At 43.5% G+C, this 18,379-nt stretch overlaps 1 protein-coding gene across 7 annotated transcripts in view; it reads right to left on the reverse strand.

Moving 5' to 3' along the window:
- The window catches only part of LOC145416791 (ras-related protein Rab-29-like), a 163,935-nt gene that overhangs the window by 29,289 nt on the left and 116,267 nt on the right, over positions 1-18,379 (reverse strand). The window contains exon 2 of one of the 7 annotated variants that reach the window (XM_080285714.1): positions 1,490-1,959. The exons of 3 other annotated variants lie outside the window; for them this stretch is intronic. In XM_080285714.1, coding sequence (XP_080141840.1) covers positions 1,490-1,574 — 85 coding nt within the window. In that variant the 5' untranslated portion in view covers positions 1,575-1,959. Of the gene's footprint in view, positions 1-1,489; positions 2,253-18,379 lie in introns of those variants that run through there. 3 more of the 7 variants (XM_080285716.1, XM_080285715.1, XM_080285713.1) reach the window with 3 other exon arrangements.

An 18,379-nucleotide genomic window follows, 5' to 3' on the forward strand; every position in this document is an offset into this window, starting at 1 on the left:
TATGGTCGTTGCCTAAATTAAGTATGATCTTGCTAAATTTTGAAATGTGCTTGTTAATGTTGGTGATGGGCGTCTTGTTTAGTGTGCTGAAGTGTTGTTTTGTTTCTTCGGAGAATTTAGTCCAGTCTGCTTTCTTGTGGTTTGTGTAAGTGGCGTGTGATCACTCAATTTGTAGAGTATTCCTGTGGTATTAATGATAAGGAGATGATCTGAAGGATGTTTGAGCTCTGTCCACCAGGAAGTGGTGAGTGAAAATGTGGGTGAACAAAATGTGGGTCTGGGTAAGAAGGGTACCAGTGTGCTTGGTATGGGATGTAGGTGTGTTGTGAGGTGTCATTAAGAAATTCATGTTGTTGAGTGTGATGCAGCGTCAAGGACTGAGAGGTTGCTTTCATTGTGTTTGTACCAGTCAGTGTTTTTAGCATTAAAATCTCGAACATTTATAGTGCTAGATATCTGTGTTAGGAGGGGTAGTTGAGGATTGTATTGTACTGGTACGTTGTGGGAGGTAATGGGGGAATGTAAATGTAAAAAATGTTGATTTCTTCTTTGTGACCAGATATGACGATAAGTAATTGTAATTTATCTGTGGCATCATTCTGGAGAAGTGATCGTGTTGTCTGTGCTGGGTCGTTGTTAAGGATGGATGTATGAATATGAACAGGGCTTCTGCATGGACATCAGTTCTGCCTGTGTGGATGTGTGGGTACTGAATTATGCGCACAGTTTATTGCTTGTGTATGAGCTTTGTTTCTCGTATTAGTGCACTGTGTATATTGTGATCATGAGGAAGCTTTTCAGTCTGTGTTGTATTGGTGCTGAGGTCACTGATATTTAGTTGCAATTATGCTGTGTGTTCAATGCGGTGTGCGTCTAGTGTGGGTCTGTGTTTTAGGTGTAGTGTTTGTGTTAAGGGGTTGAGTCGTGGTTGGGAGTGGTTGTGCGAGTAGGATGGTTGTTTGGGGGGAGGGGGAGTGTGTTTGGAGTGACAGGAGGAATGTCTGTGGATGTGTTACAACTGTCACAAACTCATGTACTGTGGTGATGTCTGACATTTGTATGTATAATGACTCCGGTGTGGATCCATTCGCTAGAAAAATTAAACCGAATAGATCCACGCCCTCGTTTAATGTCTGTGTTGGGTTAGAAACATATGTATTGCACTTGCGGCCTGTCATTTCTTTCAGTGTCTCTAGCAAGCGTGAGGAGGAGCGAAATGACTGCCATAAAGTCATTTTGCTTTGTGTAAAAAATGGAGCAGGGAGCAGTTTTCCCCACGCTGGAGAGAGCACCCCACCAAGCTGACAAAGTTACTCCTTGCAAGACACAAAGAAGGTTAAGGACGTTTTCTCCCAGGCCAAATCTGTTCCTCGTTGCCTGGGTCGCACAGCGCCACATGTAATCTTCCCTCTAGTGTAATACCCAAAGTTTAAAGGGAAACTGTAACAAAGTCTGCTATGCCAGCGAAAATACGGCTTTCTGTACTCACCACCATTGTTGCTCTGAGAATACTCCTCCACCTGCAGCTTCTTCAGGTAGTACCCCCCTTCTTCAGGTCCTCTTCTACGGATCATGGTGGTAATGGGGAGTATTGGTCCTTCCTCGCTCCGTCACACTCATACACACACTCCTTCCCCCGCCACACCCTACACACTCACACACACACCGACTCCACTGAACTGGTAGCTTGCATGGTGCTCTAGTTGGGCTTGGTGTTTTTAGTTACCCAAGTGTTATTTTTTTTTTTTTTCCTGGTCGATGAAGACTGTATTTTTTTCTTTTCTCTTTAAAATTAGCTAAATGATATTCTTTGCGCTTATTCTATCTGATATTGTTTCTTCATTGCTTACTATAACTGCAGTCTAACTTTATAACGTCTAAGTATATTCGTTCAGTTAAACATTTGTCGCAGTTTCTGTAGTAATGACTATGCCAGGTACTTAATTGAATAGAGGCCTGCTAATTTTCAGATACTGCTAAAATCATGCTGGCAACCGGTTGTATGCTTGTATACATGTGTAATGAGACTTGATAACACTGACACGAGGCGCCCTAAGGGAGGGTGTGAGTCGGCATAAGCGTGCCGGGTTAGTGAGTCTGCTAGCTCATCCTCATAATGCTCACCTTCCCCACTGCTTACTCGCAGCCTCTAGTCTGTTTCTCAGCTAATACATATCCACCAGTGCCACAATATATACAGTGCTCCTCTTCTATGGTAAGCCTAAGCATAGTATTTTCTCGCTTAAAAGTTAAAGAGATCTTTCGCCAAAATTCAGCGTTACAGAAGCATGGCTTAGTTGGTAAATGTAACAATTTTGCAGCTGCAGGAATCACTTTACTAAGACAGTGTGAATAAAAGAGTAACAAAAAATTGATAACTTTCCTAACCAGTACAATAATATTTTTTGGAAAGAAGACTGAAAAATATCTAAGCTTATGAAAGAGACTGATATGGCAGAACGCACTGAGATTACATTTTATTAAAATGGGTAGTCTTTAAACTTATAAAGAAAGCTTTACATGAGAAGTTAAGCCTGGAAAGCGAGCTCTGGATCCAATGGATTTAGCAAATATGAATAAAGAAGATAACATATTCCATGATATTTCACACAAGCAACGTTTGGTAACTACTCGGTTTCGTTCATTTCTCTTTGGTGTCGTTATTCTCTTCGCCCTCCTTCATTGCGGCAGCCTTGTATTGGCTCCCTTTCTGCCATGTGTCATCATATGGAAAGATCGATCTGAGTTTCTTGTCAGCGTGCTCGTCCGTCACCACGATTACTACAGGTGGGTTGGTCTTGGCCAGATACCACTCGTCCATGAGAATGTAGAACACTATGCCCACCATAGTGATCAGCAGGATCTCTGCCAACATGATTCCTAAGGGTCCTGTGTCGATCGGACAACAAAAACTTATTTAATCTAATTCTTTTTCCTTATATCAAAATTGTATTGGAATCACCGGACTTGTATATTCTTCTTTTTACCAACCTGACTCAGAGACTTTTGAGTGTAATAGCTTTGAATGTTTCGGATTCTACTCTACTGTTGTTTTCCTTCTGCATGAGTAAGCCTGTCACTAAGCGGTGCTACCTAACACACTTATGGACATGTGCAGCTTTCACTCTGTATCCGCTGCCTGTTGCGTGTTCACTCTCGACACTAGAGTAAGAAAAAATGTATTCTGATTTTTTGTGCTCAGTTCTGTTTGCTGAGATATGGAAGGTTTGTTCTGGCTGCCATGTCTCCTCTCACAGCTGGTCTACTGGCAGACAGATGAAGACAAAAACGTATGCCACCCTTTGTGCTCAGTCATGTGTGCTCATATCTGGAAAGTCTGGCCTGGCACTGTGTACTGTCCCTCCAGAAGATCGCTGTTTCTCTTCTCACAGCTGGTCCACAGGCAGACGATGGTCACTGTCACCACCATCATCCCAGCCAGCAGCGCCTCGATCACCATCCCTACCGCTAAAATGTCACAAGAACTATAATTACCAAACGTGTGTGCTTATTTCATTTGTCGCTTTGACTGATACTTCTTCATCTCTTAAACTTTCCTAATTCTGTTTCTGGAACTCTCCTATTCGATGTATTAGTGGTAAAGAGGGTTAAAGTGACGAACGGTTTGCATAAATGATCTATGTTCCCTCGTCGGTGAACAATGGATTCACTCTCCACCAGAGAATAAACACGAGATATCTTCGGTTTCTGTCAAGAGCTGTTTGGAGTGTTCATCGTCTACAGCTACTCAAATGGCATTTCGATCTTTGGCCACCTCTTACCGCAGAAATGTGTTACACCTTCGCTATGTTACTCTATTCCATGTCTTTGTGCTGTTCTTCCACGATTAATGTCATGGCGAAAACAAAGGGACTGCTTGAAATGTCACTTCCGGAAGATAAAACTGTTCTCAAGGTGATTTTTACCAACTGCTGTCCATTTTATTTGTACTCGTATTAGTTTTCTTAGGCCTTGCAGCTTAGCGCCTCCTGAACATTTAACCTGTGAGTTAATAATGTAACATATTACTTGACAGCCTACAACTTATCATCACAACCTGCGGATTCCATGCAGCATTCAGTACCAATCCTAAAATCACCTGGGTTGTTTTCCTGTTGGCTTAGCTGAGAAAACTTTCCAGCATCTCCTTCTGGACGATATACTGGATGGTTCTTAAATAGCGCTCTGCCAGAAGTTCACCTGGTGGAATCTTATGTGTTGCAGGGACGGCTCAGTTTGCTGGTGTGGGCAGCTGCAGTAAAAAATGAATAAATAATGCATGGTAGACACTAACAACGAATACTGAACCGTCCCTACAATACAGAAGAAATCCCGTGGCAGAGTGGAAGAGGAATGTCATGTAAGGACCGTCCAAAATGTTGCCTATACACTACATTACCCCCTAGGTTGTTGTGCATGTCTTTTTTATTCAGACAAACTAATCAATATCATAAAATGCAATACAACCATGAAAAGAAAACGTGCTAGAGAGCTTCCTAACCCAACCATATTGCGGTCTTTAGTTTTATTATTGCATTTTATTAAGTACTAAAGAAGAATGCCGCTCCTAATAATCAGAAAACAAAATCCAACCAAACCAGAAAGCATTTGAAACCATTTGTGTTGCAGTAAACGATTTATCTAATATACTATAATCCTGGTGTGTGTGTGTGTGTGTGTGTGTGTGTGTGTGTGTGTGTGTGTGTGTGTGTGTGTGTGTGTGTGTGTGTGTGTATGTCAAAACCAAAACTTGAAAAACGGATATAGAAACTTGACAGAATGGTTGGAATCGAGTCCTAGTTTCAATTTGATGTTGGTTGAAATTTTCTGATGGGGTGTTTTGGACCCAAATAATTGTCCCCATTGGTGATACAGTACGCGCACGTGGATGAGGCAATGGGGTATTTCCGTGGAGTTTCATACGTTTTTGAAGAGAGAGAGAGAGAGGGGGGGGGGGAGAGAGAGTCCTAGCTCAAGATATGTTACTAATCTTGTCTACATTTCAAATCATATGGCCCATAAGCAAAGAAATGATAATAAAACGCAATACAGAATGAAGGAACAGCTTAAGAAAACGCATATTCTCAATGAGGCAAAACGCAGCTTCAAGGGGCTTCATAGCGCAACGAGAATATTATCATTGGTCTGAAATTCTACATCGACCACACGGCGCTTATCCACCTTACTCCTGTGACTTATTTTTCATTCTTGTTTCATACACGCGATTCTGACAGTTTAAGAAAGACCTCTGGTAATGAAGGGGTTAATGAAGGCTATAATCCAACTTAGAGTGAATAAAGTCATTTGGAGATAACAAGAGGAAAATAAAAAATAGGTCATCGTTGGAAGTGGTCAACCCCGAAGCTTCTACAGTAGCTAATTATTATGCAGACTATAATTAGAAAATCAGTTTCCTTAGTCTTTATCATTCTTTTTCTGTGCCTGCCCTCCTCTATTCCTATTTCACTCATCTTTCCTGTCACTACTTATTGCATTTCTTTCCGTTACAGGTGGCTTTACATTGAGTGACAAGCCAAATGGTTTCCTGTAAGCCAAGAAACCATTTACAACGCTGGGTGGTAACCATATAACCAAACCATACGTGCTCCCTACGTGTCAAGTGGGTTGGTGGAGGGTTAGTGCCCCTCCCTGTAAAACAAATAACTCAGAGTCGAATGGCCACCCTTTACGGGATTATGGCGTCTGGCAATAGATATATAGATAGATAGTTGACTACCCGAACTGATGTATGGAAAAAAGAATTGTCCTCACTCCTGATTAACCCAATGGAACGGAAAACTTTTGAAGATCTACCTATCAAACGTAACATAAAGTAACTCGGAACGAAAAGTGCTGATATTACTGGTACTTAAGATAAATTTCACAGGTATACTACACGATTTATACAGGCAAGTGAGGTCAGGTGGAGCAGAAGGCACTATCACACCTCCTACTGCCACACCTCAAACTGTCTTACATCACGCACAGATACCTTATATTGCCACAGCTCTCACTGCCTTATCTTATCATGCCACACCCCACTCTGCCTTACCTCACATATAAATACCTTATACTCCCACACCTCACACACACATATACGATATACTGCTTCACCTCACAGACACACTTCATATTGCCACACCTCATCACATCACACACATAAAGCTGATACTGCCACACCTCACACTCATATTCCTTATACTGCCGTGCTTCACCAATACATCTCGTGCTTCCACATCTCACACATATATCAAGCACTGCCAAATTCCACAGGCACACTTGGTAATCTTACACGCTACAGACACACCTCGTACTTCCATACCTCACTGACATACTGCGTACTTCCACACCTCACGATTTTGTTCAGATTAGGGGAGACTTTTCCAACAGAGCAAGTAAGATGTAGCCTTCACTAACCCTTTCACTGTGATAAAGAATTCCATAGCAGTCCTAGTTCGCCTGGGCATAGCAAGAATAAAATATAAAATAAGTCACAGGACTGAGGAAGGAGATCCTCTGTTGCAACGAAACAAATTGTATTAATCAGGATAAATGCGTCCTATGGTATCCAATATATCCATCCATCATCCACCTCCCAGTCCTTCTTTGCCCCGTCAGGAGAGAAGGGCTTCAGGGCTAGGCTACTCAGTCGAGACATTTAAGGCAAGGGTGACCACTCCTACTCTTCCCTAAATGGTATTATGTAGGCAATAAACCCATTCACCCCTCTGATGGACTCTGACAGACTCCACCCGGTTATAGCGTCTTAGTCCACTACACCGGTAACACCACCAGACGACATTTGGTTATATGGTTACCACCTAGCGCAGTAAATGGTTTCCTGGGTTACAGGAAACCATATGGGATGTTAGTGCAAAGTTACCTGAAGGCAGCACTACACCGAATATCACAAATAAAAAAGAAAATCTGCTAGCAATAAAGGGGTATCTATTGTTAGTATGGACACCAACGATGGAAGGAGCGAAGTGAAGGTAACGGCCCTATTATAAAAACTGAGAATGTGAAGGTGTGAGGAAGCCCTTAAGGTATAATGGAAATTTATCAGACATCTGCAATTATTAAATGTGATTAGCCTGTATCACACCTCATAAAATGTAGTTAGTAGCGATCATCAGCACAAGCTTTAGAAATTATTGTCGACTATTGTGGGCTTCTCTCCACCTTCGAGCTCATGGTTTTTAAGTCTGTATTCTAGGCGGCATAGGAGACTTCGTAGCATTTATTCCTTAGCGATTTACTATTCATATTACCCCTCAACATTCTCTTGTATGTTATTGATATTATTTTAGCATCAATATCTTTTGCGTTAATAATACACAGGAGGATAGTGTGGTTTAATGTGCAGAATAAATAGCTTAGGAAGAGGTGCTACAGCCATCAGGGAGAACTAAAATGTAAGACAAGAGAGAACAAAGACGTAGTAGAACAAAGGCGTAGAACAAGAGAGAACAAAGGAGTAGAACAAAAGAGAACAAAGACGTAGGACATGACAGAACAAAGACAGAAAAAGCGAGAACAAAGATGTAGAACAAGAGAGGACAAAGATGTAGAACAAGAGAGAAGAAGGCTAGAACAAAAGAGAACAAAGGGGTAGAACAAGAGAGAACAAAAACGTAAAAGAAGTACGAACAAAGGCATAGAACAAGACAGAACAAAGCATAGACCAAGCGAGAACAAAGAAGTAAAGCAAGAGAGAACAAGACGTAGAACAAGAGAGAACAAGACGTAGAACAAGAGAGAACAAAGACGTAGAACGAGAGAGAACAAAGACGTAGAACAAGGTGCATTAAGTTTACATTAAGAATACTCTCACAATCTTAGGAAGCCTCCCCATTACCTGTCCCCTGCTATACCCTATTCACTTTAACCTGGCCTAAATTTGCCATCTCTACAGCTTGAATGTTCAGCTGTAGCAAGAGATAAACACTAGAATATGGCACTAGTCACGAAGAAGTGCTATGGAGAGGATGGAGAGCCGTAGTACCATCCTATTCTGTCACTGAGCTACGGAATATTAGCTGCAAGTCGACGAAATTGCCCGCCAAGTTAAACGCACTATTGTTTACTTTTCTATGTATTTCCAGTATGTATGTATGTATTTAAGTATGTATAATGTATGTCCTGTATGTATTTATGCATGTATGTGTGTATCCATTTATGTACTGTGTGTATCTGTCCCTTCTCCCCTTGGGGCTAAGATACGAATAAATGTGTACAAGTGTGTGTGGATGAGTAAACTGGGAATGTGTCGTCCTGTCTCGGCTACCCCTCTTTCTTTGGGGGAAGCATCCTAGATATACATATAGATAGACAGATGTATTTATGTATGTTATGTATGTATTTACGTAAGCAGTTTCGATTTTAAAGACATGAATAACTTACATCAGCATAGAGACCTCTTCAATCCAGTGACGTAGTGTTCAGTTTATTCCTAGTACCAAAGACGATTTTGTTCAACATCGAGATCACCTCTGTTAGGGCAGGTGTTACTGAAGCCTTTATCTAACACCCCCAGTTCGAACATTTTCCCTTAGCTGAATAAAATCGTCTGAAGATAGCAAGAATGTGTGAAAAAGCACGTCACTGGACTGAAGATGTTAAGAGGGATAGGCTAAAAATCGTTCAAGAAGAGGCGCTAGAAAGTCGACTTAATCCGTATAGTTCTTTATGACACACTGGCCTGTTTTCTTGTCGCGTAAGAAAGCTCCCTAACACCTTTTCCTAAGTGATTTGTTTTGCTTCTTCTCCTTATTGTCCTCCCTGTGTTAAATAAGTCCATTTTGTATCGCCATACTCTGCATGAACAATGTACAAAAGCATGTTAACCAGCCATATTAAAAAATAAATCGCTAAGGAAGAAGTGCCATGGAGCTTCCTTAACCGACGGGGAAACGGACCTATAAACGATTGTATTTCACCATTCTAACACTGAGAACAAACTAGGATGTATTCTAAGTGACGTAGGAGGCTTCGTGACATCATTTCCTTAGCGAATTATTTTGGATATGCAACAGGCACCTTAACATTCGCTTCTTTGCCGTCCATATCATTTTACTATCGATATAATATGCATCAGTAATGTACAGGAGGAGAGTGAGGTATAAGGTTCAGAATAAGTCGCTACAGAAGAGGTGTTACAATATTTCCAAAGTCAAGAGCGACCCATGATACTAACACCGCAGGCCAACATTATGAACAACAATATGGCACACAACACTAAGCCACTCTGCCAACACTTTACCAACACTATGAACGAGCCACATCACGAACAACACTAAGCCACTCTACCAACACTTTGCCAACACTGTGAACGAGCCACACCACGAACAACACAAAGCCATTATACCAACACTGCTGACACTACAAACAATAATAAGAGTAACAGTATGAACAAATTGTGTCACTATGCCAACACTGAGAATAGCATTAATAACACCATATCACTGTGACAACCCTATATTAACACTAAGAACAACACAGAAGATATAAAGACAGAAGCACAACCCTCCCCCCTTCTCCACACACACACACACACACACACACACACACACACACACACACACATACACACACACACACACACACACACACACGTAGATACACACACGCGCGCACACAATCACGAAGCTGGGCACACTGAGGGAGACAACGCATGATTGGTGGGGTTGTAGTGGGGAGTGGGGAGTGAGGAGAGGGGAAGGGGAAGGGGGAAGACAATGGAGAAGGGGGAGGAAGGAGGAGGGGAGACAATGATACAAGGGAGAGAGAGATTAGATGAAGGGAGGTGAATATGGAGGAAGGGAGAGACGGAGAGGGAGTAGAAGAGGAGGGAAAATAGAGGAATGGAGGTGGGAGAAGAAAGAGGAAGATGGTAGAAAGAAGGAGAGACATTATGGAATAGATGATGAAGGAGAGGAAAGAAGTAGGGGAGGAGAGGAGAAGATGATGGGAAGGGACAGAGGGAGGGGAAGAGGAGAGCATGAAGGAAGAGAAGGATTGAGAAAAAGAGGAAAGGAGGGAGAATATCATGGAAACGAGGGAGGGAGAGGGGTTGATAGAAGACTACAATGATGGAGAGAGAGAGAGAGAGAGAGAGAGAGAGGGAGAGAGAGAGAGAGAGAGAGATGGGGGGGTAAAAAGTATTAGGGAGAAAATGGTGGAAGAGAGGAAAGGTAGAGGGTTAAGTAACAGGATACTGAACCGTATTCTCGTTAGAGGCATACATCTGCATATGGCACGTTAACATTCTCTTGTGTGATATTTTTAACAAGTTACAACCCAAATTAAAAAAAAAACAAGGCAGACAACCTATTAGAGCATACTTTTGTGTAGTAAAACGCGAAATCCGTGGCTAAGGAAGAAGTGGTGAATAGGCTGGAATCGTCATTTGTTAGAAAAACTCTTCATGAGGACACCCCTTCACTGGTATTATACAACGTTTCGCTCTATCATTCTTTGTCAAGTATACCTTTTGGTATATATTTTTTTACTTTCAAACAACTTCATTCAGCTTACGGGACACGTTATGTAGTGAAGGGATCAGTGAAAAGCTGAATCATACTCCAGAGTTTGAAAAGTCTCGCTTAACCTGAATTAAATCGTCCGGGGGTAGCAAAAATGAAATACTGAATACGCCATCGAGACTGCAGAGGCTAACGGAGGAGAGAGGAAATATGGGAGTGTGGGAAAAGAGCAGGGACTGTGAGAAAAGTGCAGGAGGCTGGTTAGAGTAGAGACTGCCAGTGGTGTGGGTGTAAATGGAGGTGAAGGGAGACAGGTAAGGGGAGAGGAGTGGTGTGGGATGAAGTATGTGGAGTTGGGAAAGGAAGTGAGGGATGTGGCTGAGCGATGATGTGGGTTGGTGAAGAGAATAAGATATGGCGGAGAAAGGGTCGGGGGTTCGGAGAGGTGTGTGGTGTTGCAAAGAGGGGGTACAAGTGAGGTGTTCCAAAGGGGAGTGGCAGTGCTGCAGGTAATGCTGGGTGGGATATGAAGTTCGAGTGCGTGAGGGAAGAAGGGAAGGACGGCTATGGGGTCTGCAGAGGGAGTATAGTGCAGAATGTATGTAGAATTAGAAGTTTGAAGGGATTCATGGTCACCAAGGTAAACTGGCACTATCTTTTTAGCCTGTTCACTGAGATTATTTATTTTTATTTCTTTCCTCGTACATCCTTTTAGGCTTTGGAGAGACCGTCTGTAGTGTCGGGGTTAGGAATAGCTCCATTAACCCCTTCACACCCAGATATCCCTCCCTACGTAGACTGAAATCTTTCCACAGAAGGAAAAATAAAACACGGGATAAGTCATCATACTAGAACAGTTAAGCTTTTTTTTTTTTTTTTTTTTTTTTGCACCTACTTCTCCCTTCAGTCCGGGAACCTCTTTTTTTTTTTTTTTTTTTACATTTTATTCTCGATACGACCAGACAAATTAATTCAACTATTTTATTAAGCTTGATTATGGAAATGAGGTGATGAGGGCTTTTTCTAACCTCTCCAGTTTGAAAGGGTGCTCCCAAAGGTGCTGAGTAAAATCATCCGGAACTAGGAAAGTCATCGTAGTGAAGGGATAATATACGTATCTCCTTTTAGACCGCAATCTTTTGGGAGTAGAAGATTCTCTGGCACCTGTCCCTTTGTGAAATATATTTGTTTCGCTTAGTTACTTTCTACTGGGGCTTGTTGTAAAACATAAGTAACCAAGGCACATGAAAATGAATAAGTTTACTAGATTTCTTCAACATTGGCTTATATCATACTGAAAATCAAATACAGTAAGGCAGGGCGAGATAGGACAGGGCAGGGCCAAGGTAAGTGTGTAAGGCAGGGCAGGCCAGGACAGGTGTGAAAGGAAAGAGTAGGGTAGAACAGGGCAGAACACAAGGCAATGCAAGAGAGGGCAGGGCAGGGCAGGGCACGGGGAGTACGTGTGGCGGGGCAGTACAGGTGTGGCAAGGAAGGGAAGGGTTGAATAGGGCAAGACAAGGTACGGCAGGGAAAGACTGAACAAGACAGGACAGGACAAAACACAACAAAATATAAGAGGGCAGGTCAGGGTATGATAAGTAATATGGCAAGATAAGGCAGGTCTTGGCAGGGTTAGGGATGTAGCATCTGAGGGCAGGATGGGGTAAGGAAGCACAGGGAAAGGCAGGACAGGGTAGGATAAGTGTGGAAAGATCCAGACAGATAATGGCAGGGGACAGGGCAGTGCAGGGCAACACAGTGTGGTACGGCAGGGAACGACATGTGAAAGGCCATGGGGTGTGACAGGGCAGAACCAAAGGGAGTGGTAAGGTAGGGCAGGGCAGGACAGGAGGTGTGGCAAGGGAAGGCATGGCAGGAGATGTAGCAGGGCAAGGCAGGGCAGGAGGTGTAGCAGGGCAGGCAAGGAGTGTGTAGCAGGGTAATGTAGGGCAGGCAAGGAGTGTGTGGCAGGGTAATGTAGGGCAGGGCAGGGCATGAACATGTGTCAGAGAAGGGCATGGAGTGTGGCAGGATAGAGCAGGGTAAGGCATGGGAGGGTAAAAGGTTATGTCAGGGCAGAGTAAGGTCAAGCAGGGTATGTGGCAAGGCATGAGATTATGTCAGGGCAGGGTAGGGCAGAGCAGGGGATGTGGTGGGGCAAGGGGATGCTTCAGGACAGGGTAGGGTAGAGTAGGGGGTGTGGCAGGACAAGAAGATATGTCATGGCAGGACAAGGCAGAGTAGGGGATGTGGCAGGGAAGGGCAAAGCAGGGAATATGACAAGACAGGGAGTAGCAGGACTGGGGGATGTGCCGGGGCAGGGCAGAGCAGGACTGGGGGATGTGCCGGGGCAGGGCAGAGCAGGACTGGGGGATGTGCCGGGGCAGGGCAGAGCAGGACAAGGAATGTGGCAGGGCAGGGCAGGACAAGAGGATGTGTAAGAGGAGGGCTAGACAAAGGATGTAACAGGCAGAACAAGACAGGGGCAGAGCAGGGAATGTGGCAGTGGAGGGAAGGGGATGTGGCAGAGCAGGACGGGAGTTGTGGCAGGACAAGGTAGGGCAACGTCTGTGGAATGATAAAGGGTGTGGCAGAGCAGGGTAAGAGGTATGGCAGGGCAGGGCAAGAGGTGTGGCAGGGCAGAATGTGTGACAGGCAAGGCAGGGTTTGTGACAGGACAGGGCAGGATGTGTGGCAAGGCAGGGAAGAGTGCCTGGGAGGATAGGGCAGGGTGTGGCAGGGCAGGACAGAGCAGGACAAGAGAGTGTGGTAAGGCAGGGCAGAGCAAAAGGGTGTAGCAGGGCAGGGCAGGACAAGAGAGTGAGGCAGGACGGTCAGGGCAGAGCAGCACAAGAAAGTGTGGCAGAGCAGGTCAGAGCAGGGCAAAAAGCGTGGCAGGACAGGACAGGACAAGGCAAGAGGGTGTGACAGGGCAGGGCAGAGTAGGACAGGACAGGGAGTGTGGCAGAGCAGGACTGGGCGGGGCAAGAAGATGTGACAAGGAAGGACAGGGCAAGAGGGTGTGGCAGGCCAGGACAAGGGACGGGGAGAGGGTGTGGCAAGACAGGACAGGGCACGTCAAGGTGTGACAGGGCAGGGCAGGAGGTCTGGTAGGGCAGGGCAAGAGGGTGTAGCAGGGTAGAACAGGGCAGGGCAGGGCAGGGCAGGAAAGTCTTGTGGCTGCGTTGGTAAGGTGAGAGGAAGAGCACGTGTCCTTCCCCCCCATCCCTCCCCTGCTCTTCCTTCTCTCCTCTTTCTTCCTTCTCTCCCTGACTCCAGTTCTCCAATCTCTTCTCTCCCTCTTCCCTATATTACTTCTGTCTCTTACCTCTACTATTTCTTCACACCTTCTCCCATCCTTCTTCCTTCATATCACTCTCTTCCTGCATTGGCTATTCCTCCCCTCATCTCGCTCTCTCTCTCTCTCTCTCTCTCTCTCTCTCTCTCTCTCTCTCTCTCTCTCTCTCTCTCTCTCTCTCAGGTGAGATCATTGCTAGTTTAGTCAGGATGTAGGGTCAACTTAAATATTAACAAAGGTAATCACTTCTTGCCAGTGCTGATACTTAAATGAGGCACATCATAACACACGCAACTCCTCAAACTCCTTCACTACGGGTGCTTCTCCCGGTCTCTTGCTCTCTTCCATTCACTTATATATATATATATATATATATATATATATATATATATATATATATATATATATATAGATGTGTGTGTGTGTGTGTGTGTGTGTATATGTGTGTGTGTATATATATATATATATATATATATATATATATATATATATATATATATATATATATATATGAACCTAATTCTATAATCCTAAGTTTGCGACTGTCTGTCTGTCAGTCTGTAATGCAAACTTTGTGCGGAGAAGCAATGAAAAAAGTTAAGATATACTTACATACTACAAAAAGATATTAGGAACCCTTTACAGTGTACTGGAACCCCTTCCCCACACCACCCCAACCCCGCATAAAAGGATTCTATCCCAGTCTGCTCTCTAGCTTGTGATGAAAAAGTAAAAAATGGCAATTCTTTTTAAGCAGAAGATAAGAAATTTTAGCATTCTTAATAGTATCGATTTATGGTGAATCCAGGGACAAAGTGAAGGCATTTCTTTTGCAAAGCCAAAGAGGAATCAAAGGACTCTTATATGTACGATATATCCCGCACACACAGCATTCGTGTACTCCGTTCATTTCCATGCTTATAAACTGTTACGTCCTCACATTAAGCACAATATGTGCTTCTCAGGTAATCCACGGAGTTCGTCCTCCGCCACGACCAGTGGTGAGGGCTGAGGCCAGGCTGGTCACGCTTCTCCCTCACAATCATGCTCATGTGACGGGTGACTGGCAAGAAGGATGAAGGAACATGTGACGCCCTACCCTGCTCCTTGCTCTTCTATGGCTTTACTCAGTATCCTATGTACGACACCATAGTTCTTTCAGCATTAAGGACGAGGAAGTGGCCAGTGATTGAAGAAGTTGTCTGTTATCCGAAGGAACGCGAGTTCGATTTTAGGTTGGAAAGGGAGTAATTTGATTAATTCGCTTTGGTTAAAACAGACTACTGATCTTCCACAAGACTCACTAACATGTCATAAAAATACACCGTTAATATATTGGGACAACTAAATGACACAAGCTTGGCTTGTATTTAATATTGAAGGTGAGTAACAACGCCAAATTGGAGACATGTGAAGGAGAGTGACACGTGGGAAGAGTGCTGGGTCTCAAGAACTGGTCAGATTGATGCCCCAGAGTCATACACTAATTTTATGCATATATATATATATATATATATATATATATATATATATATATATATATATATATATATATATATATATATATATATATATATTTCCATCATCATCCTCACTATTATTCTCATCTTTATCTTTGTATCCAACGTCATAGTCGTCTTCATCATCATCATCATCACTCTGTCACTTAATTTTTTCGTTTTCGTTTTCGTCACAGTTCAATTTCCGGACAGGGCAGACTTTTGGGGGGGGGGGGAAATCTCCTCTCTTAGCTCAGCTTGTGCAAATGTGGATCTGGATGTTAATTTGATTGTTACGTTTTGTGTTGCAGGGAAAGACTGAGACTTCATAAATAGTTAGTAGCTTGTCTTAATGACTTTGAAGCCATTAAGACAAGCCTTTTCAAGTTTATAAGCCCTCCTCTTTACTGATCGCAGTTGCATATTGTATTAGTGTATATTATTACTCGTCATTTATTTAATCACAGTTTCCCAATGCAGCTAAAAAATATAACCGGATGTTTAAGTAAATGGATTTAGTGTCCATTTCACGGGGAAATGACTGATGGGGTGCCCACCTTTCACTCTACCTCATGTGACTCAATATTGACAAACTAAATGTTTTCTTTTGTTGCCCAGCAAACTGTTAACTACGTTGGCCGGTAACCTTGTAACCAAACAGCCGCCTGGTTATCGAGTGGGTTATGGTGCTCCAACCGGAGATAGTTGGTAAAGGTTTATATCCGAAGGCTGGTTGGGATTCATTGCTCACATAATGCCAATCAGGAGGAGCGACTATCCATTTTGCCCTGAACTCTTACTCTTCTTATGGGGCAATGAAGGATGGAATACTAGACAGACGAGAGATTCAGTGGAAAATGCGTTCATCATTTTTTTATTACGGGGAGGAGTGGGAGTGTTGAAAATGGTGGCATGGGAAACAGTAAGATGGTGGTACTAGTAGCAAGAGAGAGAGAGAGAGAAAGACAGACAGACAGACAGACAGAGAGTGGTGGCACTGGTAGAAAGGGAAAGAGTAACGGTGGTGGCAATGATGAAAGAAGGGAGAGGTAGAGTGGTAGCAGTGGTGGCAGGAGAGATCTCGAGAAGAGTGGTGGCAGTTATGGCAGAAGAGAGAGTAAGGGTGGTGACAATGGTGGTAGGAGAGAAAGGGTGGTGACAGTGGTGACAGGAAAGAGAGAGAGAGAGAGAGTAACGATTGTGGCAGTGGTAGCATAAGAGAAAGCACGTGTGGTGGCACTAAGAAGATGGTGAACCATCTCAGAAACAAAAGACACTCATGCATTTAAATTTATACCACCTTCGGCGGCCTTAGCTCGATGTCAAGTCAATTCCTATTTTCAGTGGAAAGATAACAGAAATTTGAACTACTCATGCCGTGAGCTGGACGGAGCGAGGAATTTTCGCTTATCTTTGTCCTGCTGGGACACCCGTTAAGGAGAGAGAGAGAGAGAGAGAGAGAGAGCGGCAGGACAGTGGTGTTTGCTATTATATAAAATTATACTGTATCATTACAGAATACAATTCTAGGAGCATAAGGAGGGAGGAAGGAGAGGCGAGAGTGTGATACTACAACCAAGGCAATCTTTTCTCTCCAGTCATGCTGGTAATTTCAATGCCGGACCAAGAACGAATCCATCCCCTCCACTAAAAGTAAATACTAAATTTGAAGCAAAATGCAAGTAATGAGTCATAACTCGGGAACTGGTTGCCCGACTGGACTGGAAATTGCCTTATTCTTCAAGTTAGAGTATTTTAACGGTACCTTGCTCTAACAAAAATTGCGTTACGTTGTGCCGGTTTTGCTGTTACGGTAATAGGGAAACATACACAAATCGGATCTTTCCTCTCTTCCATCCTTCCAATTCTGTCTTTCTTTCCTTCACTCTTTCCTCTTTCTTCTGCCTGCGGATGACTTTAAACTCCCTCTTCTGTCTTTCTTTCCTTCCTTCCTTCCTCTTCCTTCTGCCTATGATTAACTCTACACTGAGTGAGAAGCCAAATGGTTTTCTGTAAACCAAGAAACCATTCACTAAGCTCGGTGGTAACCATATAACCAATTTATGGCGCCTGGTGATTTAGTGGGTAATTAAGGTGCTCCAATCAGATTGACCCTGTGTCAGTTATTATCCAAGGGGTGGTTGGGGTTTGTTGCTCACGTAATGCCACTCAGGGATGAACGAGGCTGGTCACTTTCATCTTAAATGTCAGGACCAACTTGCCTAGCCCCGGGTTCCTATGCTCCTTATGGGGTGACACAGGATTGGATGATGGATAGATGGATTACACAATTATATGTTTTGTCTTATGATAAATTTAGTAGTGTGTGTGTGTGTGTGTGTGTGTGTGTGTGTGTGTGTGTGTGTGAGAGAGAGAGAGAGAGAGAGAGAGAGAGATGATTCGATTGAGGGACTTTCCCAGAGAGAGAGAGAGAGAGAAGATTCAATTGAGGGACTTCCCCAGAGAGAGAGAGAGAGAAGATTCAATTGAGAGACTTTCCCAGAGAGAGAGAGAGAGAGGGATTTACGCTTCAATTGAGGGACTTTCCTATGGCAGTTTAAGATGTTACATTTCATATTTCTTTTATCTTTTCATTTGTAATTATTCTGTTCCGTTTGTGATTAGTTAGGCTTCTTTCCTTCTCGTGAGAGGGTGAGGATGTAGGGTTAGGCCAGTCTTATTTCGATCTTCTGTGGCCCTTCCCTGCTCTTGTTTTCGTCGTGTCTCTCTCTCTCTCTCTCTCTCTCTCTCTCTCTCTCTCTCTCTCTCTCTCTCTCTCTCTATCAAAATTTTTTGCAGTATAGGATAGGTGTGTCAGATGTTTATGTAAGGTGGCGGTGTGCAAATCTGAATGAGATGTGCGTGGGTGCGAGTGGCAGGGAGACTGATCGGTCCAACAGTCACCCCGTTTCAGAGCTGCACAAGAGTGGTTTTGTTTGGAGTAATGTGTCATGGAATCAGCAAGTGTAGCATGCAGGGGGTTTCATCGTGTATATAGTGCCATGAGCAAAAGTCTGCCAATTTTTCTCTGCCTTTTGTGGCGATGGGAGGAAACACAGAACAAATGAATATGAGAGGGAATGATACTCTCTATC

This window comes from Coenobita brevimanus, chromosome 107, assembly GCF_032717465.1.
Source record: "Coenobita brevimanus isolate Jiangsu-jjx chromosome 107, ASM3271746v2, whole genome shotgun sequence".
Taxonomy (NCBI): domain Eukaryota; kingdom Metazoa; phylum Arthropoda; class Malacostraca; order Decapoda; family Coenobitidae; genus Coenobita; species Coenobita brevimanus.